The 25,276-nt window shown below is 42.7% G+C and overlaps 1 protein-coding gene across 2 annotated transcripts in view; it reads right to left on the bottom strand.

Moving 5' to 3' along the window:
• LOC135543313 (lysine-specific demethylase 6A-like) overlaps nucleotides 1–24,644 on the bottom strand; it is a 50,117-nt gene extending 25,473 nt beyond the window's left edge. For both annotated transcript variants that reach the window (XM_064970487.1, XM_064970489.1), the window contains exons 1-7: nucleotides 24,150–24,644; nucleotides 23,948–24,011; nucleotides 12,679–12,787; nucleotides 11,516–11,565; nucleotides 4,133–4,191; nucleotides 2,971–3,091; nucleotides 2,291–2,345 (exon numbers count right to left, since the gene is read on the bottom strand). In XM_064970487.1, coding sequence (XP_064826559.1) covers nucleotides 2,291–2,345; nucleotides 2,971–3,091; nucleotides 4,133–4,191; nucleotides 11,516–11,565; nucleotides 12,679–12,787; nucleotides 23,948–24,011; nucleotides 24,150–24,325 — 634 coding nt within the window. In that variant the 5' untranslated portion in view covers nucleotides 24,326–24,644. The remainder of the gene's footprint in view (nucleotides 1–2,290; nucleotides 2,346–2,970; nucleotides 3,092–4,132; nucleotides 4,192–11,515; nucleotides 11,566–12,678; nucleotides 12,788–23,947; nucleotides 24,012–24,149) is intronic.
• Nucleotides 24,645–25,276: the final 632 nt, after the last annotated feature.

The following is a 25,276-nucleotide window of genomic DNA, read 5'->3' as shown; positions in this document are numbered from 1 at the left end:
ATTTAAAAATCAACAAGTTGATTTTATAACATTCCAACCTCGTTTAGCATGATCTATTAAATTATGGCATAATTCCACTATTTGTATTAATTTGAATCACTGTCAATGACATACTTCTAACCACAAAGTCCACTATTGTGGCTAATCCTTATTGTGGCTAGCTTCACAGATGCGTTCGACCACCATTAATTAAATAAGAACTGTCTTATAAATTAGGGTTATTTTAGATGACACCTAGATATATAGTTAGCCAACTCCTAATTGTCCCTAGAATTTCTAAGCATACAGCCGGAGGCAGGGCTTTCTCCTATAGAGCACCATTTTTATGGAATGGTCTGCCTACCCATGTGAGAGACGCAGACTCGGTCTCAAACTTTAAGTCATTACTGAAGACTCATCTCTTCAGTGGGTCATATGATTGAGTGTAGTCTGGCCCAGGAGTGTGAAGGTAAACGGAAAGGCACTGGAGCAATGAACCGCCCTTGCTGTTTCTGCCTGGCCGGTTCCCCTCCCTCTCCACTGGGATTCTCTGCCTCTAACCCTATTATAGGGGCTGGCTTACTGGTGCTCTTCCATGCAATCCCTAGGAGGGGAGCGTCACTTGAGTGGGTTGAGTCACTGACGTGGTCACTTCCTGTGTAGGTTGTGTTAATTTAAGTGTGCTCTCTCGAATTCTCTCTCTCTCGGCAGACCTGAGCCAGAGGACCATGCCTCAGGACTACCTTGCATGATGACTCCTTGTTGTCCCCAATCCACCTGGCTGTGCTGCTGCTCAAGTTTCAACTGTTCTGCATGCGGCTATGGAACCATGACCTGTTCACCGGACGTGCTACCTGTCCCAGACCTGCTGTTTATTTGACCCTGCTGGTCATATATGAACATCTTGGCCATGTTCTGTTATAATCTCCAGTCTCCAAGAGGACTGGCCACCCCTCAGCCAGGTTCCTCGAGGTTTCTTCCTAGGTTTTGGCCTTTCTAGGGAGTCTTTCCTAGCCACTGTGCTTATACACCTGCATTGCTTGCTGTTTGGGGTTTTAGGCTGTAATGTTTCTGTACAGCACTTTGAGATATTAGCTGATGTACGAAGGGCTATATAAATTTGATAGAGGACTGAGGGTCTTCCAAATATTGAACGTGTGTAAATAGTTACCCATGTCATTTTGTAAATGGGGGGGGGGGGGGTGTTTCAAAATGTATACCTTCACCAATTTGGCCACTTGGGCTACCTGTGTGGGACACCTGGGTGACTTCATGATAAATGTCATGTAGAACACTCATTTTGGAAGTTATCATTCTGAAACTTTGCACAAGTACTGTTGTCCTCTTATATTTTTCACTGAAATTGTCCCCATCATCCTATCTGAATTTTATCTTGTTCGTTTTAAAGATGATACAACAATAAAAATATAAAACGTATGTTTCTTTCCATTTTATTATCTAAACCAGATCTACTGTGTTATTCTCCTACATTCAATTGACATTTACCCAAACTTCAGAGTGTTTTCTTTCAAATGGTACCAAGAATATGCATATCCTTGCCTCTGGGCCAGAGCTACAGGCAGTTAGATTTGGGTATGTCTTCAGGCAGAAATTGAAAAAAAGTAGGGGGGTAGCTCTAAGAGTTAATGTCCTGGAGTGGCCTAGCCAGTCTCCAGACCTTATTCCCATAGAAAATCTGTGGAGGGAGCTGAAGGTTTGAGTTGCCAAACGTCAGCCTCGAAGCCTTAATGACTTGGAGAAGATCTGCAAAGAGGAGGAGTGGGACAAAATCTCTCCTGAGATATGTGCAAACCTGGTAGCCAACTACAAGAATCGTCTGACCTCTGATTGCCAACAAGGATTTTGCCACCAAGTACTAAGTCATGTTTTGCAGAGGGGTCAAATACTTATTTCCCTCATTAAAGTGCAAATCAATTTATAGCATTTTTGACATGCGTTTTTCTGGATTTTTTTGTTGTTATTCCGTCTCTCACTGTTCAAATAAACCTATCATTAAAATTATAGATTGATCATTTCTTTGTCAGTGGGCAAACGTACAAAATCAGCAGGGGATCAAATACTTTTTTCCGCTCACTGTATCTCACATTGTGGAGTTGCAAAATATATATATTTTTTTATATCAGTTTGAGCACTCCATTTCGCATGCCCATCCCTACTCTCAATCAACATAGTTGGCCAATTTGTCCAGTACATTTCTGTAGTTAAATCTCAAATGAACATCAACATTTAAACATGCATATTTAAAAAAGGAAACTTGCATTACCGTATTAGCTTTATTCACACTACTTACTTTCAGCTTTGGACAAAGTGCAGGGGTTGGAGTCAATCAAAGCCAGCTGGAAATGCTGTCGACAGAACAGAATATCAAGGCATTAACATCCACTGAAGGACAAGAAATACACAGAAACAAAAGAACAATGCAAAAGGTAATTCCTATACATGAATCCCCATGCACTGAGACACTCCTTTTCCCTGACTATCAGACTCAGACACAAGGAAATCAATTCTTCAGCAAGCTGCCTCTCCCCTTGGTCACTTTCTGCACTGCAATTAGAGAGCAGGAGAGAACGAACAAGGGAGTGTGCAACTGATGGAGATTGCACACTGTGCAAGTCCTCTTTACAGTCCCCCATTGATTTTGTTAGTCTCACCAAATATTAAAAAATGCAAAACATTTCTTTCCGCCCCATGGCAAAATGAGTAGAATTGCATGAAATGAACTACTTTGTGCATAGGATCCCCCAAAAGGCCTGGCTGCATGTGTGGGTATGGATGTGGGTACACAGACCAATGAGCCACTGAGAACCCCATAATGAGTTCAGATTTTTGGTGGCCCATCCCTGATCAATAGAAAAAGGTGCCAACCTATAAAAATAAAAAGATTCATTCTACACTAATGTTCCTCCCTGGATGTCCTGTGGGAAATGTTGTGGTGGCTCCACTGGTGGAGGAGAGAGTCAGGCTGAGTACCTTTAGGCTTGACTCGTAGTCGGTGTTGACCTTAAACATGAGGCCGAGTCGCAGGTGGATCTCCTTGGCTCGTGAGAAACTGGGGTCGATGTACAGCACCTCCTGGAAAGCTTTAATCGCCCTGGGGGAGGAGAAGAGATAGAGACAGACACAGAGTGAGTGAGAGGATAAGTATATTCCAAGTTAGAAATGGGAGAGACACCACTCAGAAGATGAAAGAGAAGAGTCAGCGCTGCAGTACTGAACAGAGACCACAGCCCTCCAGAGCCAGCATGAATAAAACTGGAGATCATCCTGGTTTCTTCACAGCGTGATTAAAACTGGAGATCTTCCTGGTTTCTTCACAGCGTGATTAAAACTGGAGATCTTCCTGGTTTCTTCACAACATGATTAAAACTGGAGATCTTCCTGGGGCCTCCCGGGTGGCACAGTGGTCTTAACCACCAGAGACTCTAGGTTAGAGCCCAAACCTAAAGCAAGTGCTCGATGTGCCACCAGAGACTCTGGGTTCGAGCCCAGGCTGTGTTGCAGCCGGCCGCGACCGGGAGGTCCTTGGGGCGACGCACAATTGGCCTAGCGTCGTCCGGGTTAGGCCGTTAGGGATATCCTTGTCTCACCGCGCACCAGCGACTCCTGTGGCAGGCCGTGTGCAGTGCATGCTAACCAGGTCGCCAGGTGCATGGTGTTTCCTCAAACACATTGGTGCGGCTGGCTTCCGGGTTGGATGCACGCTGTGTTAAGAAGCAGTGCGGCTTGGTTGGGTTGTGTTTCGGAGGACGCGTGGCTTTCGACCTTAGTCTCTCCTGAGCCCATACGGGAGTTGTAGGGATGAGACAAGATAGTAACTAACAATTGGATACCACGAAATTGGGGAGAAAAGGGGGTGAAATGTATTTTTTTTAATTTAAAAACTAGATCTTCTGGGATTTTTCACAACTGGATCCCTCATTACATTATGCGCTACTGTCCACCAGGGCCATAGGGGTCATGGTCAAAACTAGTGCAATAGTAAATGAAATAAGGTGCCATGTGGGAAGCAACTGGTGATGGTGTCACCATGGCAACCATACACATTTTTTCCACACACAAACACACACATTATAACTGTTGTAACACCATAATCTAGTCCTCCATACTTAGGTTGTACAAGACAGCTACTCACCACTGAAAGGCGTTGTAATGGAAGTAGACCATGCCCAGGCCATATAGGAAGGCAGCATTCTGGAAGAAGCAGATGCACACAGAGCACCATTAAGACTAATTAGTTACAGGCCACACACACACACACACTACACAAAAACAACGCTTTCAAAATGGCAGCAGCCCAGACATGTCGTCTGTATAGGAGCCCTTCCAGAAACCCACTCTATAAGGCATCCGTCTTAATCTGTCGTCATTAGTTATGGACCATTCATTTTAACCACAAGCAATATAAGTCTTTCTTTGTGCAATGACTGGTTACAGCACTACAGATGCCTTTTGGGGATCGTCTCTGCTGGCCGACACTCAAATGGAATCACCATGTAGGCCTACCAAATGCTCACATCTCACCACCGATTTCTCGACTGAAACAGAAAACGGCAGAGAATGAGTCTAATCTGAAAGCCACAACCCACATCGTGCCTCCATACAAACCCCTGAATCATAACCACACACTTCCTGTGTCTGGTTGGTCGGCCGGAGCGATGTGAATGGGTTAAGGTTGAGGATGAACATGAGCAGAATATAATCTGCAGTAGAAGTAGACATTACTACTATAAGAGCTCCACAGATAAGAGCGTGAGGAAAGGCGTCCGCATGCTTCCCCATCAGAAACTGTTGGGAACAGTTTGTTCATATACAGTGGGGCAATAAAGTATTTAGTCAGCCACCAATTGTGCAAGTTCTTCCACTTAAAAAGATGAGAGGCCTGTAATTTTCATCATAGGTACACTTCAACTATGACAGACAAAATGAGAAGGAAAACAATCCAGAAAATCACATTGTAGGATTCTTAATGAATTTTTTTGCAAATTATGGTGGAAAATAAGTATTTGGTCACCTACAAACAGGCAACATTTCTGGCTCTCACAGACCTGTAACTTCTTTAACCTCTCTGCGCACCGAACCCGTTAGCGGAAATAAATTCGACAACATACGGTGATCACTACATAAATAGTCATATTAAACATTCATGAAAATACAAGTGTCTCACATGGTTTGAAACCCTAGAATCTTGCTGATCCAACTGCGTTGTGAGATTTAAAAAATGATTCATGGCAAAAGAATACGCTGCGATTATCTGAGCACAGACCCCATATCAAACTACTTATTCAGCCAGCACTTGCGTAACAAAATCACAGATTGAAGATCTTGCTCTGGTTGCAATCCCAAGGCTCATTGTTACACAATGAATTGTCTTTTGTTCGGTTAAATCCATTTTTTATAGCCTAACACAAAACATTTTGCGAACGCGTATCTCGTTGAATTTCGTGTCATTCAATTTTCAACGTAACATAGACAGACTTTCCCTGACTTTATCCAGTCATGTTTGGTTTCCTTGCAATCAACTGTTTGTTTGTAACACAACCAAACCTGATGGGTCATTTTGCGGGAACTATTGACCCGGAAAAACCAATTGGAAGACAAGTGACGAGCCCATTGTGCAACAATTATATGACCAGTCTCGTTGATTGACTGTCTTTTAACCGAATGACCACTGATAGTCTTGAAATCAAGCTGGGTAGATAGACAAATAAGCAGAGGTAAACGGCAATATCCCATGATTCTTTGTTGTAAGAGAAACCTTTCCATTTAACGCTGGTGTAAGGACCGTTCTTTCGCCATTGCCAATTCAACTGTGAAGGAGCAAAGCTTATTACGCACAGCAGTATTTCGGTGACTTGCATCTTCAGCTGTTTATTTATCCAACATCATGACGAATAAGTCAAGGAAAGCTAATCCTAGATATACGAACGTAGAAGCAATTTTTAGAGGAAATTCATTGTGAAAGTGAGAGATCTGCTTTTTGAAGACTTCATTTTGAAGACTGAAACTGAGGCATATTTTTTGAACGGAGATGACATTGTTTTGGACTGGTAAGTTGCGCTCATGCTAATGCCGTTGTTTGAAATTAATATAAAATATTATTTGTGATTGTTTTTAAATTTTATTTGCAATATATAAAGATGTAATGAAATGGGTAAAGTACACATTAGCTAGTCATTGTGAGTGAGGGTCTGTTTGTTTGTATGAGAATGACCACAGACAGACAATATATATACATAAAAATAAAATGGTATTGCGTAGAATGCAAACCCATTCATCTCAACACAGCCCACATGCTTCCTCCAATCAGTCTACATTAGAGGGAGCATCAAGGAGCTTGCTGGCTACAGCACCAAGCCCTGTCCCTTCTGCCACAAGTGTTCATCTGCCCAAATATATTTGTGCAGGCATGGATGTGCCTAAGGGCCAAAAGGGCACAGCATGGAGGCGTTGCTGTGTTGTTTGCAAGATAAAGTGTCCAATCACATGCTCACTGACCTCTCTGCTCTACATCAGAAAGAGACTGCTATGGCATCTGGCATCAGCAGCAGAATATTGTCTAGAGTTTTGGCAAAGTTGGTGGGGTTATATGGCAAAGTGGGTGGGGGCTAGGGTCAGTATGTCTGGAGTACTTTTCCTGTTTTATCAGGTGTCTTGTGTGAATTTAAGTCTGCTCTCTTTCCCTCGGAGGACCTGAGTCCTTGGACCATGCTTCAGGACTACCTGCCATGATGACTCCTTGCTGTCCCCAGTCCACCCAGCCTTGCTGCTGTTGCAGGTTCAACTGTTCATTTTTAATCGAGGTGCTGTCCTGTTGCACCCTCTACAACCACTGTGATCCCCACCCGGCACAGCCAGAAGAGGACTGGCCACCCCTCATAGCCTGGTTCCACTCTAGGTTTCTTCCTAGGTTTTTGCCTTTCTAGGGAGTTTTTCCTAGCCACCGTGCTTCTACACCTGCATTGCTTGCTGTTTGGGGTTTTAGGCTGGGGCTATATAAATAGATTGATTTGATAGAGGACTGAGGGTCTTCCAAATATTTAAAGTGTGTAAACAGTTACCCATGTTATTCTGTAAATGTATATACATTTTTTTCCATATATTTTATCATTAATTACATTTGTTTCAAAATGTATACCTTCACCAATTTGGTCACTTGGGTACATTTGGGCTACTTGTGTGGGACACCTGGGTGACTTCATGATAAATGTCATGTAGCACACTCATTTTGGAAGTTATCATTCTGAAACTTTGCACAAGTACTGTTGTCCTCTTATATCTTTCACTGAAATTTTCCCCATCATCCTATCTGAATTTTATCTTGTTCATTTTAAAGATGATACAACAATAAAAAGAAAAAACGTGTTTTTTTCCATTGTATTATCTAAACCAGATCTATTGTGTTATTCTCCTACATTCAATTCACATTTATAAACTTCAGAGTGTTTTCTTTCAAATGGTAACAAGAAATCAAATCAAATTTTATTTGTCACATACACATGGTTAGCAGATGTTAATGCGAGTGTAGCAAAATGCTTGTGCTTCTAGTTCCGACAATGCAGTAATAACCAACAAGTAATCTAACTAACAATTCCAAAACTACTGTCTTATACACAGTGTAAGGGGATAAAGAATATGCATATCCTTGGTTCTGTGCCTCAGCTACAGGCTGTTAGATTTGGGTAAGTCTTCAGGCAGAAATTGCACAAAGTAGGGGGGCGCTCCAAGAGGTTAAGAGGCTCCTCTGTCCTCCACTCGTTACCTGTATTAATGGCACCTGTTTGAACTTGTTATCAGTATAAAATACACCTGTCCACAACCTCAAACAGTCACACTCCAAACTCCACTATGGCCAAGACCAAAGAACTGTCAAAGGACACCAGAAACAAAATTGTAGACCTGCACCAGGCTGGGAAGACTGAATCTGCAATAGGTAAGCAGCTTGGTTTGAAGAAATCAACTGTGGGAGCAATTATTAGGAAATGGAAGACATACAAGATCACTGATAATCTCCCCCGATCTGGGGCTCCGCGCAAGATCTCACCCCGTGGGGTCAAAATGATCACAAGAACGCTGAGCAAAAATCCCAGAACCACACGGGGGACCTAGTGAATGACCTGCAGAGAGCTGGGACCAAAGTAACAAAGCCTACCCATCAGTAACACACTACGCCGCCAGGGACTCAAATCCTGCAGTGCCAGACGTGTCCCCCTGCTTAAGCCAGTACATGTCCAGGCCCGCCTGAAGTTTGCTAGAGAGCATTTGGATGATCCAGAAGAAGATTGGGAGAATGTCATATGGTCAGATGAAACCAAAATAGAACGTTTTGGTAAAAACTCAACTCATCGTGTTTGGAGGACAAAGAATGCTGAGTTGCATCCAAAGAACACCATACCAACTGTGAAGCATGGGGGTGAAAACATCATGCTTTGGGGCTGTTTTTCTGCAAAGGGACCAGGACGACTGATCCACGTAAAGGAAAGAATGAATGGGGCCATGTATCGTGAGATTGAGTGAAAACCTCCTTCCATCAGCAAGGGCATTGAAGATGAAACGTGGCTGGGTCTTTCAGCATGACAAAGATCCCAAACACACCGCCCGGGCAACGAAGGAGTGGCTTCGTAAGAAGCATTTCAAGGTCCTGGAGTGGCCTACCCAGTCTCCAGATCTCAACCCATAGAAAATCTGTGGAGGGAGCTGAAGGTTTGAGTTGCCAAACGTCAGCCTCGAAGCCTTAATGACTTGGAGAAGATCTGCAAAGAGGAGGAGTGGGACAAAATCTCTCCTGAGATATGTGGAGGGAGTTGAAAGTCCGTGTTGCCCAGCAACAGCCCCAAAACATCACTGCTCTAGAGGAGATCTGCATGGAGGAATGGGCCAAAATACCAGCAACAGTGTGTGAAAACCTTGTGAAGACTTACAGAAAACATTTGACCTCTGTTATATACCCTTTGTTGGCAATGACAAAGTATTGAGAAACTTTTGTTATTGACCAAATACTTTTTTTCCACCATAATTTGCAAATAAATTCATCAAAAAGCCTACAATGTGATCTTCTGGATTTTTCTCTCTCATTTTGTCAGTCATAGTTGAAGTGTACCTATGATGAAAATTACAGGCCTCTCATCTTTTTAAGTGGGAGAACTTGCACAATTGGTGGCTGACTAAATACTTTTTTGCCCCACTGTATTATGACGTGTTTGTTCATTGTGAGCTTTGGCAATGGTGTTTCAGCTTTTCATTTACATTACATTTAAGTCATTTGGCAGACGCTCTTATCCAGAGCGACTTACAAATTGGTGAATTCACCTTATGACATTCAGTGGAACAGCCACTTTACAATAGTGCATCTAAATCATTTAAGGGGGGGGGGGGGGTGAGAAGGATTACTTTATCCTATCCTAGGTATTCCTTAAAGAGGTGGGGTTTCAAGTGTCTCCGGAAGGTGGTGATTGACTCCGCTGTCCTGGCGTCGTGAGGGAGTTTGTTCCACCATTGGGGGGCCAGAGCAGCGAACAGTTTTGACTGGGCTGAGCGGGAACTGTACTTCCTCAGTGGTAGGGAGGCGAGCAGGCCAGAGGTGGATGAACGCAGTGCCCTTGTTTGGGTGTAGGGCCTGATCAGAGCCTGGAGGTACTGCGGTGCCGTTCCCCTCACAGCTCCGTAGGCAAGCACCATGGTCTTGTAGCGGATGCGAGCTTCAACTGGAAGCCAGTGGAGAGAGCGGAGGAGCGGGGTGACGTGAGAGAACTTGGGAAGGTTGAACACCAGACGGGCTGCGGCGTTCTGGATGAGTTGTAGGGGTTTAATGGCACAGGCAGGGAGCCCAGCCAACAGCGAGTTGCAGTAATCCAGACGGGAGATGACAAGTGCCTGGATTAGGACCTGCGCCGCTTCCTGTGTGAGGCAGGGTCGTACTCTGCGGATGTTGTAGAGCATGAACCTACAGGAACGGGCCACCGCCTTGATGTTAGTTGAGAACGACAGGGTGTTGTCCAGGATCACGCCAAGGTTCTTAGCGCTCTGGGAGGAGGACACAATGGAGTTGTCAACCGTGCACGCTACATTTTTTTCCGTGGCAAGCTGAAGTTGAGCCAAAGTCTACGCCTCTTCGTCCAATTATAGGAATTCTTCAAATAAGTGTTTGTCATCAAGGATAGACGACTTGTTTTCATGCACATTTCACCTGAGAAACACTGCACCAAACATCTTATATGTAAATTACACGACTAAAATCTGACAAAAACATCCAAATTAAATGAAAGACCTTGAGTTAGCTTAATTCTGACTATTTTGAGGAAGTGTATACTGGCTACTGCATCTAAAGAGGGACAAACAGAGCTATTGTCGCCTTCTCTATTTTTTCCAAGCGAAGGTCTTTTAACTTCTTGGTGACAGGGGGCAGTATTTTCACATCCAGATGAAATGCATGCCCAAATTTAACTGCCTGCTACTCACCCCCAGAAGATAAGCCATGAATATTGTTAGTAGATTTTGATAGAAAACACTGAAGTTTCTAAAACGGTTTGAATCATGTCTGAGTATAACAGAACTTATGTAGCAGGCGAAACGCAGAGGAAAAACCATTCAGATGTTTTTTTTAGGTCACTCTTCAATGGGTTTTCATTGGAAATCCAGATTTCTAAGGGACCTTCTTGCAGTTCCTACCGCTTCCACTGGATGTCACCAGTCTCTAGAAATTGGTTGAGGTTTTCCCTTTGTGTAATGAAAAAGTAGCCCTGTTCAAAACGAGGGTCACTTCAAGTGTACTGTTTGTTAGAGGCGCGTGACCAGAAAGGTAGCGTCAGTTTGTTTTCTTCCTGTATTGAACACAGATCATCCAGTCTTCAAATTGTATTGATTATTTAATTTTAAAAAATACCTAAAGTTGTATTATAAAAGTAATTTGAAATGCTTGGCAATGTTTACAGGTAACCTTTGAGATATTTTGTAGTCACGTTGCGCAAGTTGGAACCGGTGTTTTCCTGGATCAAATGCGCAAAATAAATGGACATTTTGGATATATATCGACGGAATAAATCGAACAAAAGGACCATTTGTAATGTTTATGGGACATATTGGAGTGCCAACAGAAGAAGCTCGTCAAAGGTAAGGCATGATTTATATTTTTATTTCTGTGTTGTGTCACGCCTGCAGGGTTGAAATATGTTCTCTCTCTTTGTTTACGGAGGTGCTACTCTCAGATAATAGCATCGTTTACTTTCGCCGAAAAGCCTTTTTGAAATCTGACATGTTGGCTGGATTCACAACACGTGTAGCTTTAATTTGGTATCTTACATGTGTGATTTCATGAAAGTGGGATTTTTATAGTAAATGATTTGAATTTGGCGCTCTGCATTTTCTCTGGCTTTTGGTCAGGTGGGACGCTAGCGTCCCACATATCCCAGAAAGGTTTTAAGGGAGTTTGTGAGCACATTTGTTCAGTTTGAATAGGCGCTGGCCGAAACCAAAGCATGCAGAACCTTTCAAAGTGTGTCCGTCAGTAGTATTTTCTCACCTTCCAGTAGTCGGACTGTAAGCTGTAGTACCTCTGGTATGCTGATAATGCTGTGAAAAAGAAAGAAGAGGGATATTAAATACCAGACATACCAAAAGGTTAACACCAACTAACTTTGCTATAAGACCAGCTTTGTTTTCAGCAATGTCAAGTTGGGGTCAACTGCATCTAACTGAAATTAAGTTTAATTACATTTTTAACCCAGGTGGGGGGACTAGGTAAAAATAACAAATAAAAGGGAGGAAATAGAGTGTGACAGACACCATGTTACCATACTGTTTTTATGCACAATTCAATTTTATAAATATGGATAGATAACTTGTTCTTTCGACACGGCGGGATCTTTTTGTTTCTCTAAAATTAATTATGCGAGAAATGCTGGTGGAAATGCCTTTATGCACAAATACTGATTTTAATAACATTCATATGGAAGTAAACTTGGGAGTCATGCGATGATATGGTGCTTGGTCCTCCCACTATGACTTGAGAAACCATGCAGTTTATTAGGCTACAGATGAAATAACCCACTGGGCACACACTGGTTGACTCCACGTTGTTTCCACATCATTTCAATGAAACGACATTGAACCAATGTGGAATAGACATCTGTGCCTAGTGGGAACTCCAGATGAACTTCACATCGTGCTGCACGGTGATCTTCTGATACAATACATTTCAAGGGGTTTTGATCGATGCTTGACTGCCATTTGACAAATATTCTCACAGTAATCTCATTGGGTAGACTAGCCTACCTGCACTCTGCCAGCTGTTGGCTGGAGCCCATGTGCCAAGACCAGAGTAGACATGGGTGTTGCACGCTATACTGAAACCTCTGGACTTTTTCCAATACTACAACATGAAAAATGGTTTGGGACTATCATTTTTGTTACCGTTGGTACTTCTGTCAAATGTGTCTCACGGTTCAACAGTCTATCAGTGCAGCCGATGTCCACCTTATTAAAGTGTGAAAGCACCCTGCCTGCTCCACTTGACTTTAGGCTGCACTGGGAGTCTGGAGGGCATCATGTTAGCTCCCCGCTGATGCTGCACAGAAGTTAACACACTTGAATAATGCCACACATCATGTAGAAATGTTGACTTAATGTTCGCAAAACAATGTCCATACGGGGGGGGGCGAGAGCTCAAGAGGGGCGTCAACTCACCTTTAGCGTACTCCTCCAGGAGGAGGTTGAAGTGGCCTAGCTGGCAGAATAACTCTGGCTCCACTTTTCCTTCAGCCTTCAAGATGAGAGAATCATAGGAACGAACGGCCTGGGGACAAATAAAGCAAGAAGAAACTCAGCATGAACACAGACAGCAGTATCTCTTACCAGGAAGTCTCACATGGCATGAGTCACAAACAGCCCTCTATTCCCTACATAGCACACTAATCTTAACCAGAGCCTCAAATGCCCTGGTCAAAACTAGTACACAAATAAATAAATAAATATATATCTTTTCAATCAGTTATCAATGTCCATATAAATGGGAGCGATGGTATGGATTTCCATTCATTGTGTGTGTTGGACCATGCTTTGATTTGGACTTCTTCCACTGGAAAATTAAAAAAACACAGCGAGATGCGCATCACTCACAGGGATGGCTCTGCCTGAGGCCTAATCACACATATTAAACACACCCACTCCTGGAGGACTACTGCTGAACTCTAGAAACCCATAAACAGTGTTACCTTGCACTCTCAGTAACAGCCCTCTGAGGACATGGCTTCTGAAACAGAGCACAATCACTAAATATACACAAACAGCAACTAAGAAATGCACCAGAACATTCCTTCAGATAGTCGGTCACACACACACCTGCAGAACACACACACACACTTACAGTTGAAGTTGGACGTTTACATACACTTAGGTTGGAGTCATTAAAACTCTTTCAACCACTCCACAAATGTCTTGTTAACAAACTATAGCTTTGGCAAATCAGTTAGGACATCTACTTTGTGCATGACACAAGTAATTTTTCCAACAATTGTTTACAGACCAATTGTTTCACTTAAACTCACTGTATCACAATTCCAGTGGGTCAGAAGCTTACATACACTAAGTTGAATGTGCCTTTAAACAGCTTGGAAAATTCCAGAAAATGTCATGGCTTTAGAAGCTTCTCATAGGCTAATTGACATCATTTGAGTCAATTGGAAGTGTACCTGTGGATGTACTTCAAGGCTTACCTTCAAACTCAGTGCCTCTTTGCTTGACATCATTGGAAAAGCAAAAGAAATCAGCCAAGAACTCAGAAAAATAATTGTAGACCACCACAAGTCTGGTTCATCCTTTGGAGCAATTTCCAAATGCCTGAAGGTACCACATTCATCTGTACAAACAATAGTATGTGAGTATAAACACCATGGGACAACGCAGCCGTCATACCCCTCAGGAAGGACACGTGTTCTGTCTCCCAGAGATGAACGTGCTTTGGTGCGAAAAGTGAAAATCAATCCCAGAACAACAGCAAAGGACCTTGTGAAGATGCTGGAGGAAACAAGTACAACAGTATCTATATTCACAATAAAACGAGTCCTATATCGACATAACCTGAAAATCCGCTCTGCAAAGCCAATACTCCAAAACCGACATAAAAAAGCCAGACTAGGGTTTGCAACAAGATGGTACTTCTTGGAGAAATGTCCTCTGGTCTGATGAAACAAAAATAGAACTGTTTGGCCATAATGACCATCATTATGTTTGGAGGAAAAAGGGGGAGGCTTGCAAGCCGAAGAACACCATTCCAACCTTGAAGCATGGGGTGGCGGCATCATGTTGTGGGGGTGCTTTGCTGCACTTCACAAAATAGATGGCATCATGAGGTTGGAAAATTGTGTGGATATATTGAAGCAAAATCTCAAGACATCAGTCAGGAAGTTAAAGCTTGGTCACAAATGGTTCTTCCAAAATGGACAATGACCCCAAGCTTACTTCCAAAGTTGTGGCAAAATGTCTTAAGGACAACAAAGTCAATGTATTGGAGGGCCATCACAAAGCCCTGACCTCAATCTTATACAACATTTGTGGGCAGATCTGAAAAAGCATGTGCGAGCATGGAGGCCAACAAACTTGACTGAGTTACACCAGCCCTGTCAGGAGGAATGGGCCAAAATTCACCCAACTTATTGTGGGAAGCTTGTGGAATGGTACCCGAAATGTTTGACCCAAGTGAAACAATTGAAAGGCAATGCTACCAATTACTAATTGAGAATGTAAACTTCTGACCCACTGGGAATGTGATGAAAGAAATAAAAGCTGAAATAAATAATTCCCACTACTATTATTCTGACATTTCACATTCTTAAAATAAAGTGGTGATGCTAACTGACCTAAGACAGGGAATTTTTACTAGGATTAAATGTCATGAATTGTGAAAAACTGAGTTTACATACACCTTAGCCACATACAGTTGAAGTCGGTAGTTTAAATGTAAGTGCATATTAGCCAAACACTCACAAGTGGAATGACTCTTGCCTAAGAGATCCGCTTAGCTTTTTTCATGTTTAATTCACTGTTGCCAATTCTGATGTCACTTACAGTTAGGCCCTATATCTGGGTGGCTCTTAGATCAGTCACTCACCAAGCGAGAGAAAGAGAAAAAAAGTATGTTTGAACAAGACCGATTCAAAACTGTTTGCAAATCGAACACTTAAAGAACGTTGATAATGACCAGCCAATGATTAACTCGATGACAGCATTAGGTATTTGTCTCTGAAACGTGCGTGTCCGTGTGTGTTTGGGGAGGGTGAGGTGGATAGAACGTCCACTTGTCACTCAACTGGACTACCAAGTTCAGGGGAGTTTGTGCTGTGACAGTGAACTAATAACACTAGTGAGTGAAGAGATTCACGTATGCCCTTGGCCTACTCAATATTCATCAACGTTGAGGGATAGAGGGCAATACTGTGGTGTGTTAGATCATTCAGAAGGCAAGGAATGGGCTGGGGAAGAACAGAACCTAACGTGGGTATACTATCTGTGTACTGCCACTAACTCCATTACAAAAGGAGTTCCCTCTGTGGGACCAGTCATTTGGTTACATCCTGTGTGTTACGCAGACCAGACGAGAGACGTGCGTAAATGTCTGTTGTACCGCATATGGCAAAACAAAAAGGGGTACGTTCCAGAACCTAAAATTGACCCCGCCAAATGCAGGTAGATTTTGGCATTGGCAGGTAAGATGTTTATTTCACCAGCCATATTGGCAAGTGGTCAGGGCTCTACAGTACAAGCATTTCACTCGCAATTGTGAATAAAAAAATTCAAAGTCAAGCATGAGCACATTTATAGATACAATAAATGCTGCAGTTACTGTGGTCAGTGTCGTTTTGTGCCATAGCTCGTAGCTAATCACACAAAGCACAACGAATCACACAGTGAAAAGGTATTTACCCCTTTCTGAAGGGCTCTACTTTTGCATCAAAATAAATTATACTGAATGCGGGCAGATCAAAACCTAATAGATTAACTCCACACATACTTCATATTATGCAACACCCAATGCCTGTGTGAAAAATTAATTGCCCCCTTAAACACAATAACTGGTTGTGCCACCTTTAGCTGCAATGACTCCAACCAAGCACTTCCTGTAGTTATTGATCCTTCTCTCATGTCGCCGTGAAGAAATTTCAGCCCACTCTTCCATGTACAACTGCTTTAACTCTGACTTGTGGGTTTTCAAGCATGAACTGCTCGTTTCGATTTCAAATGACTGGGAATACAGACATGCATCTGCAGGTCACAGATAAAGAAATAGATGGGCATGGATCAGAAAACCAGTCAGTATCTGGTGTGACCACCATTTGCCTCATGCAGCGTGACATCGCCTCTGCATAGAGTTGATCAGGCTGTTGATTGTGGCCTGTTGTCCCACTCCCCTTCAATAGCTGTGCAAAGTTGCAGAATATTGGTTGGAACTGGAACACAATGTCGTACAGGTCGATCCAGAGCATCTAAAACACACTCAATAGATGACATTGTCTGGTGAGTATGCAGGCCATGGAAGCACTGGGACATTTTCAGATTCCAGGAATTGTGGACAGATCCTTGCAACATGGGGACATGCATCATCATGCTGAAACAAGCTGATGGTGACGGATGAATGGCACGACAAAGGGACTCAGGATCTCATTATGGTATCTGTGCATTCAAAAAGCCCATCGATAAAACACAATTGTGCTTGTTGTCGGTAGCTTATGCCTGCCCATACCATCACCACCATTGGGCACTCAGTTCACAACATTGACATCAGCAAACCGCTCGCCCACACGACGCCATACACGCCATCTGCCCGATACAGTTGAAACCTGGATTAATCCGAGAATATCACACTTCTCCAGTGTGCCAGTAGCCATCATAGGTGAGCATTTGCCCGCTGAAGTCTGTTACGACTCCAAACTGCAGTCAGATCAAGACCCTGGTGAGGATGATGAGCACACAGATGAGCATCCCTGAGACGGTTGCTGACAGTTTGTGCAAACCCACAGTTTCATTAGCTGTCTGGGTGGCTGGTCTCAGACGATCCAACAGGTCAAGAGGAGCCGGATGAGGTGGTACAGGGCTGGCGTGGTTACACGTGGTCTGCAGTTGTGATGCCGGTTGGACATACTGCCAAATTCTCTAAAACAACGTTGGAGGCAGCTTATGTTAGAGAGATTAAACATTAAAATTCTCTGGCAACAGAACTGGTGGACATTCCTGCAGTCAGCATGCCAATTGCAGATATCTGTGGCATTGTGTTGACAAAACTGCAAATTTTAGAATGGCCTGTCCCCAGCACAGGTTGCACCTGATCATGCAGTTTAAATCAGCTTCTTGATATGCCACACCTGTCAGGTGGATAGATTGACAAAGGAGAAATGCTCACTAACAGTGATGGAAATAAATTTGTCCACAAAATGATTTCATTTCACCTTACATGTTGCGTTTATATTTTTGTTCAGTGTGCATATGTAGCCTGAACAATGACAAATAGACCTTTATTCTTCTCCACCAAACTTCACAGTTGGCACTATGCAGTCGGGCAATAAGCGTTCTCCTGACATCCGCCAAACCCAGATTCGTCAACCGGACTGCCAGATGGTGAAGCGTGATTCATCACTCCAGAGAACGCGTCTTCACTGCTGCAGTGTCCAATGGTGGCGGGTTTCACACCACTCCAGCCGATGCTTGGCATTGTGCATGGTGAGCTTAGGCTTGTGTACGGCTGCTCAGCCACGGAAACCCATTTTCTCAAGCTCCCAACAGACATTTGTGTTGACGTTGCTTCCAGAGGCAGTTTGGAACTCTTATAAATCAATACACAGAAGTATATATTTTTAAACCTGCATATTTTGCTAAAAGAAATCCAGGTTAGCAGGAAATATTAACCAGGTGAAATTGTGTCACGTCTCTTGCGTTCATTGCACGCAGAGTCAGTGTATATGCAACAATTTGGGCCGCCTAATTTGCCAGAATTGTACGCAATATTGACATAACATTGAAGGTTGTGCAATGTAACAGGAAAATGTAGACTTATGGATGCCACCCGAATAGTTCTGTATTTCACTGAAAGAATAAACGTCTTGTTTTCGAGATGATCGTTTCCGGATTTGACCATATTAAATGACCTACGGCTCGTATTTCTGTGAGTTATGTTATAATTACGTCTATGATTTGATAGAGCAATCTGACTGAGCGGTGGTAGGCACCAGCAGGCTCATAAGCATTCATTCAAACAGCACTTGTGCGTTTTGCCAGCATCTTGTCGCTGTGCTTCAAGTATTGCGCTGTTTAGGGCTTCAAGCCTACCAACTCCCGAGATTAGGCTGGTGTAACCGATGTGAAATGGCTAGCTAGTTAGCATGGGTGTGCGCTAATAGCGTTTCAAACGTCACTCGCTCTGAGACTTGGGAGTGGTTGTTCCCCTTTCTCTGTAAGGGCTGCGGCGTTTGTGGAGCGATGGGTAACGATGCTTCGAGGGTGGCTGTTGTCGATGTGTTCCTGGTTCGAGCCCAGGTTGGGTCGAGGAGAGGGACGGAAGCTATACTGTTACACTGGCAATGCTAAAGTTTTGATTGATGTATTATATTAAGTTAAAATAAGTGTTCATTCAGTATTGTTGCAATTGTCATTAACTTAAAATAAATAATAATTTAAAAAATTAAAAGTTTTTTGTTTGTTTTTTTTTTTTTTTACATAAAATCGGCCGATTAAATCGGTATTGTTTTTTTTTTGATCCTCCAATAATCGGTATCTTCGTTGAAAAATCATAAATTGGTTGACCTCATATTTTATTTTTTATCTACCTGCCAGTGGCTGATGGACCAAAAAGTACGTTTTGGGCCCTGGTACTTTCTCTTTGAACAGCTGAATAGTCTCAGCGTGATTGAGTGCTTGGGGATGTTGGTTTGTCGAACGCCTTCTTACGTCACCATTCAGATTGACTGGAGGTTTGTTTATAGTGGAAAGGGGGAGGGGCCAGGAGAAATGACAGACAGCACAGCTGAGGGAGGCCAAGCCCAGAATTTAACAATCATCACAGATGATGAAATCAATCTAATTAAATTTAGCTGCGGCTCAGGCTTTATGAGAATGCGCGCACACACACCACACAGTAGGCTTAACAAGCATTCAAGTTCATATGACAAACTAGATGAAAGTGTGCGGTTTACTCCAGTAAAGCGATGATGCCTCATGTGGCACTGGTACACAATGCTGCAGGAACGAATATTGGTGCTTGGTAATGAGCTCCCACAATGCATCTGTTATTTCCTAACAAGCAACACGTCTCATGAAAGTAACACAAATACAATGATAAGGGACAAAGCAAACAAGCTGTAAATGCGATTTTATACCAATAAACAAACCACAATTGATTCCATAACATGTAGCGCTCAAAGTCACAGCTGGAACAAATAAAAAATACAAATGGGTATGCAATCAATTTATTGTAAGTGTGTGCGGATGGGGATGTTGATTCATTGATCTAAAATCAGTTTATTCCCAAAAAAGGATCATGATGAGGGTGGCATGAAACATTAATTTTGTGTACTTGTTTGGGGGACAGTAAAAATCTCAGAAGTACCCGCTATTATGCTTCTTCATTTTAATGTCATCCTCATGCATTGAAGTTAATATGCAACACTCATTCAATGGTACACTTGTGCACATCCCAAACATGTGGTCCCATGTTTCATGAGGTGAAATAAAAATACATAGAAACATTCCAGTCGCATGAAAAGCTTATTTCTCTCAAATGTTGCACATAAATTTGTTTACATCCCTGTTACTGAGAATCTCCTTTGCCAAGAAAATCCATCCACCTGACATGTATGGCATATCAAGAAGCTGATTAAATAAACATGATTATTACACAGGTGCACCTTGTGCCGGCAACAATAAAAACCTACTAAAATGTGCAGTTTTGTCACAACAACGCCACATGTGTGCTGACTGCAGGAAAATCCACCAGAGCTGTTGCCAGATAGTTGAATGTTAATTTCCCTACCATAAACTGCTTCCAACATCATCTTAGAGAATTTGGCAGTACATCCAAACGGCCTCACAATCGCAGACCACGTGTAAGCATGCCATCCCAGGACCTCCACATCCAGCTTCTTCACCTGAGGGATCCTCTGGGACCAGCCACACAGATAACTGATGAAATTGAGGAGCATTTCTGTCTGTAATAAAATCCTTTTGTCGGGGAAAAGCCCATTCTGATTGGCTGGGCCTGTCTCCCCAGTGGGGGGCTGCACCCCTGCCCGGTCATGTGAACTCCATAGATTAGGGACTAATTAGCTGCACCATAGAGTGACCTTGTTGCATAACTGCCTGGTATGGCAACTGCTCCGCCTCCGACCGCAAGTGTGGCAACTGCTCGGCCTCCGACCGTAACACACTAGAGGGGGTAGTGCGTACGGCCAAGTACATCACTGGGGCCAAGCTCCTGCCATCCAGGACCTCTATAACAGGCAGTGTCAGGGGAAGGCCCTAAAAATTGTCAAAGACTCCAGCCACCCTAGTCGTAGACTGTTCTCTCTGCTGCCGCCCGACAAGAGGTACCGGAGTGCCAAGTCTAGGTCCAAAAGGCTTCTTAATAACAGCTTCTACCACCAAGCCATAAGACTCCTGAATAGCTAATCAAATAAATGGCTACCCAGACTATTTGCATTGTCCACCCCTCTTTTACACGGCTGCTACTCTCTTTATTATCTATGCATAGTCACTTTACCCTACCTACATGAACATATTACCTTGACTAACCTGTGCCCCAGCACATTGACTCTGTACCGGTAGCTCCTGTATATAGCCTCGCTACTGTTATTTTACTGCTGCTCTTAAATTATTCTTAACTTATCACTTATTTTTCTTAAAACTGCATTGTTGGTGAAAGGCTTATAAGTAAGCATTTCACTGTAAGACCCGTTGTAGTTCTACTCTTTCTATTTCTATGTAGTTGCCACTTAATCCAGTGGCGGCGATACAATGACCCAGTTCTGTCAGTGGAGTTGAACTCTGCATTATCTGGGCGTAGATAGCTGTGCAACAGAGCGACTGTGCACCGTTCCAGACAGGGCAGACACTCAAAACTAATAAAGCTATAGAATAAAATAATTAGTGGTAGAACACCTCACAGCAAAAAAAATAAAAATAAACAAACAAATCAGGAGACAAGTGATATACAAATGGAACTCAAACTAATTGAGGAAAAAGGTCACAGTTTACAAAAAATAAAGTGACACCGTCTAAGAAATGTTGAGTCAGTAGCTTCACATAATGCTACTGGTTTTATCATCATAATGTCCAAACTTATCCCTGGTGGTCAATGCGCAATATAAACCGCTGATGGAGGTGGGCTCCATCAAAATACAAATTTTAGAGAGTAGCAAGAATTGCAAAACCAGGTGCAATGCAGCAGAAACGCCTACGGGTCATTCATTTAGCGCATGAAAAATATGTTCCATTAATGTCAAGATTTAAATTGACCACATCCCTAGGAGTGTGTCATGTGATGGCTGGGGTGAATACCAGGGTGTAGGGTAGCTAGTAATGTTACATGGGGCAGTTTGGCCAAGGGCTGCATTCCCCAAAGTGCAAGGGGCTGGTTTCAGTATGTGACATCCCGGTAGCATCTGCCCACCCACTTCTCAAAGTAGGGATATAAGGAGTACCTTTAACCTATACAATATGAATCTAAGCAACCTTTAAAGTGAGACCTAAAAAACGACATGACATTTTAAAATGAACTGTATCTCCGCTATGAAGAGAGAACGGGGTCATTCCTTCATTGGACCCCTGCATCACTTTGGAGATAATAAATGTGGACAGAATGCATGGGTATAAAGTCCCAGCTAAATGCCGAGACAGTGCAGTCTTTCCCCCATATTCCTTTTTATTAAAATAAATAAATCTAATAATTTGGGATGTTAAACGTTCTCAGTGTAAAATTAAGACGACTAAACCAAGATAAAGTATGTAAAAACATATATATATATATTTTTTAAATAAGATCACCTTCGATAACTAACGTTCACCAAAATACAAACTACACGGTGAGGAGAATCAAATTCTAAAAATGTCATGGCATGAGGTCCCCATTGATTTTGTTACATTTGAGTCACTCAAATAGTGTAAGAACACAGGATAAGCCATGGCAAAATGTGCAGAATTGAAGGAAATTAGCTTTAAAACTGCATTTCTCTCAGACACATGGTAAAACATGTAGAATTGCAGGAAATTAACTTTTGTCTCTGCGGCAGCTCCATTTAGCCACAGCTCCATTAGCCACACTCCCACTACAAAGCCAACTTTGCCACCGCTGCTGAAAAAAATACCAGGGGTAATAATGCAGGGAGAAGAGAATGGCTGAATTGGTGAGGGTTTGAACTGGCTGGCATAGTGGTGTGGCCAGTTTGCCATCATCTCTCCAGTGATTTGAATTTGCAATAGAATATGCATTTTTGTTTACGTTGCCAGCAAGCCTACTTTCTAAGCACACTGGGAAGCCAATCACTTCTTTTTGGTGGCAACATAGTATGGGGATAGAAGCTTCCTCCAATTGTAAACACCAACTGTGAAAATAAAAAGTTAAACATAAAGAGCAAAAATGTATAAATGTGTGTGCAACTTTGTCCTTTGTTCACTGTCCAATGTGCTAGCTACAGGTTGATGCTGGGATGCAAAACCTAGCTACGAAGGGACCCATCCACAGAGGGTCAATGAAAACTGTCAACAAACCAACATAAGCCACACGGCTTAAAGGGGTCAATCAAAACCTGCCAACGAATTGCATGCAATTTCGTTCGATATATGTTTTAATTGAGCTCACCACATAGCTAGATTTCGGTGTCACTACTCCCTGTCCCGCCATCTTGGACCGGCCCAAGCAGCCATGACTAGCTAGCTATCCAAACAGCTAACGTTAGTTAGCAGCCGTTGGAACATAGCGAAAGCCCGTGTCGAGCTCTTCACAATCAACACCAACTCCGGGGCACGAAAACGGCTCAAATTCATGCATACATTTTGCACGAGCCAGATACACAGTGCAGCAAGCAAACATACTTTCCTGGCACCATGGGACGTCTACTCCATAATAGAACGTTAAATCGCCATTAAAACAACGTAGCCTTCCTAAACGTTAGCTAGTTCTCTGACCAAGTTCGGTCACTTTATCACACTCGGTAGATGTGGCTAACGGGCTACAAAACGTTACCTAATGCTTACATCACAGTAATGTTATCTGTAAAAAGCCTAATTCTATATGTCCCTGACCATTGAATCTCTAACTAGCTAACATTCAGAATGAGCTGGCCAACTCCAGGGTCCCAACAACGCACGTCCACAAGCTAGTTAACGTTATCAAACTAGCAGGGGACTAGCTAGACATTTGCTAGCAGGCTAAATTAAAAGGTTAGCATGTGGTGGTTCGTATTATCAATATAAATGACTAGCCCGCAAGTAGGTACTTCAGATGTTCTATTACACAGCCAGCTAGCTTACTCAGCTACCAGGCTTGTTAGCCATTTCTACTGCACCCAATACAAACCAGCTTGGAAGAAACATTTGAAATGACAAGCCTTTGTGACAAACAAATAGCTAGGTTGACGAGTTAGATAAATGCAAGGCCACCCTAATAACGAAAATAGCCAGTTGGGTTACTGAAATGTGTTTATGCAATGGAAAAGCCGTTCATTTTCACTATTGGATTAGCTTGCGAGGGAAAGAAGTCGGGTAGGAACGCTGCGTAGCCGCAGGGTCGCTCTGCGCACATCGTGTGATGGGTGTATGGTTAACCAGAGTCCGTGCTCTCACCTGAGAGTGGACTGGCTATGTTAGTTAGTTTAACATAGTTACACGTATTACTATGTGGGCAAGAATGTAGAAGGTGCAAGTGTTGTGGTTCAAGGACCGGCTGGTCCTGTGTGTTTGCAACTTAGCGAGCTACCTTCAACAGTAAGGCCTTCGTTCTGGCGCCATCTTCATGAAGCCTCTGAAATCCAAACAGTGAGCTGCAAGCAAGAAGACAACACAGGCGGTTCAGTATCACTTGCACTGCCGTGCAAATGGATTTAACGTATAAAAACGGCAAACGCGTGTACAGAATATTACGAATACACCAGAGGTGTGTGCAGGGCTTTGACTCCGACCTGTCAATTCCGACCAAGCTGTCCCTCTCTTGGGCTGTCAGCGTCGGAAAGTCCTCCTCGGTTTCACTGGCTTTTCCCGCCGCCATTTTCTTTTCCTCATCACCACCAGAAGCCGAGCCGAGACTCCGAGCAGCAGCGCAGGCAGCAACAGCGAGCGAGACTCCGCACGATTGCATGGAATCGCGACGAGAGGGCGAACGAAATACTCCACCAAATCAAAGAAGAAAAACTAAAAATGTATTAAGATAGAATAAACTTTTCTCCACGATCAAAACGCAATTCAAAATGGTAAATCCTTTCAGGAAAACAAGTACCCCTCCAAAAAGTATTCGCGTCACATTTTTAGGCACCGTTTATGCAATTAATCAAATGTAATGCATGAAGTTCAATTCTTGCAGTTTGAAAATAGTATTATTTGACCATAAAATTCCCCACAGCCACCAGCTTAAAGTTGTTATAATTGTGTCACACAAGCAAGCGAACCCACGCGCCGCCGTAGTCACGCCTCTCCTACCTCTTCAGCCAATAGATATGTCTGAATGTCAGCATATGACATTAAGTTTTTTTTTACCCATCTTCATTTATCTTTTTACAAACCACAGAAATCAATTATACATGTTCATTATTTTCTCAAAATCAATAATGTATATATTGTATATGTATTCAAATTGATTGATTTGTTTTGCAAAGTGCATAAATAACAATGTTAAATAGCTACATGCAAACTGTCATATTACTAAATACATTTAAGAGTGACAACTGAGAAATTTGTGCAAATACTTGATACCAGTATTATTTGCTGTTGATGGGTAAGCATGTCTAAATAAAACGTTGCAATGATGTGTGGAGGTAAGAATGCTGATTTGGACTGTGTGACTACTTTATTTTTCTCACCCTGCAATGTTCACATCACAATAATCATCATCCTTGCCCGAGGCCCCACATTCCTATACATTTTTGTGGTTGATACCAATTTGATCTGTTTGCATTTTTTTGTACTAGCTAGTTCTACTGTATTTGTGTACAGGATATCTACTGTGTTATGAATTACATTCTCACGTTTGTACATGTCTTGAAAAATAAATGAATAGCAATCATTCTTGTTGGTGTTTTTTCCCCCCAGCTGT

Source organism: Oncorhynchus masou, chromosome 7 (assembly GCF_036934945.1).
Source record: "Oncorhynchus masou masou isolate Uvic2021 chromosome 7, UVic_Omas_1.1, whole genome shotgun sequence".
Classification (NCBI taxonomy): Eukaryota; Metazoa; Chordata; class Actinopteri; order Salmoniformes; family Salmonidae; genus Oncorhynchus; species Oncorhynchus masou.
The sequence above is the reverse complement of the archived record's forward strand: the minus strand, read 5'-3'. Positions and strand labels throughout refer to the sequence as shown.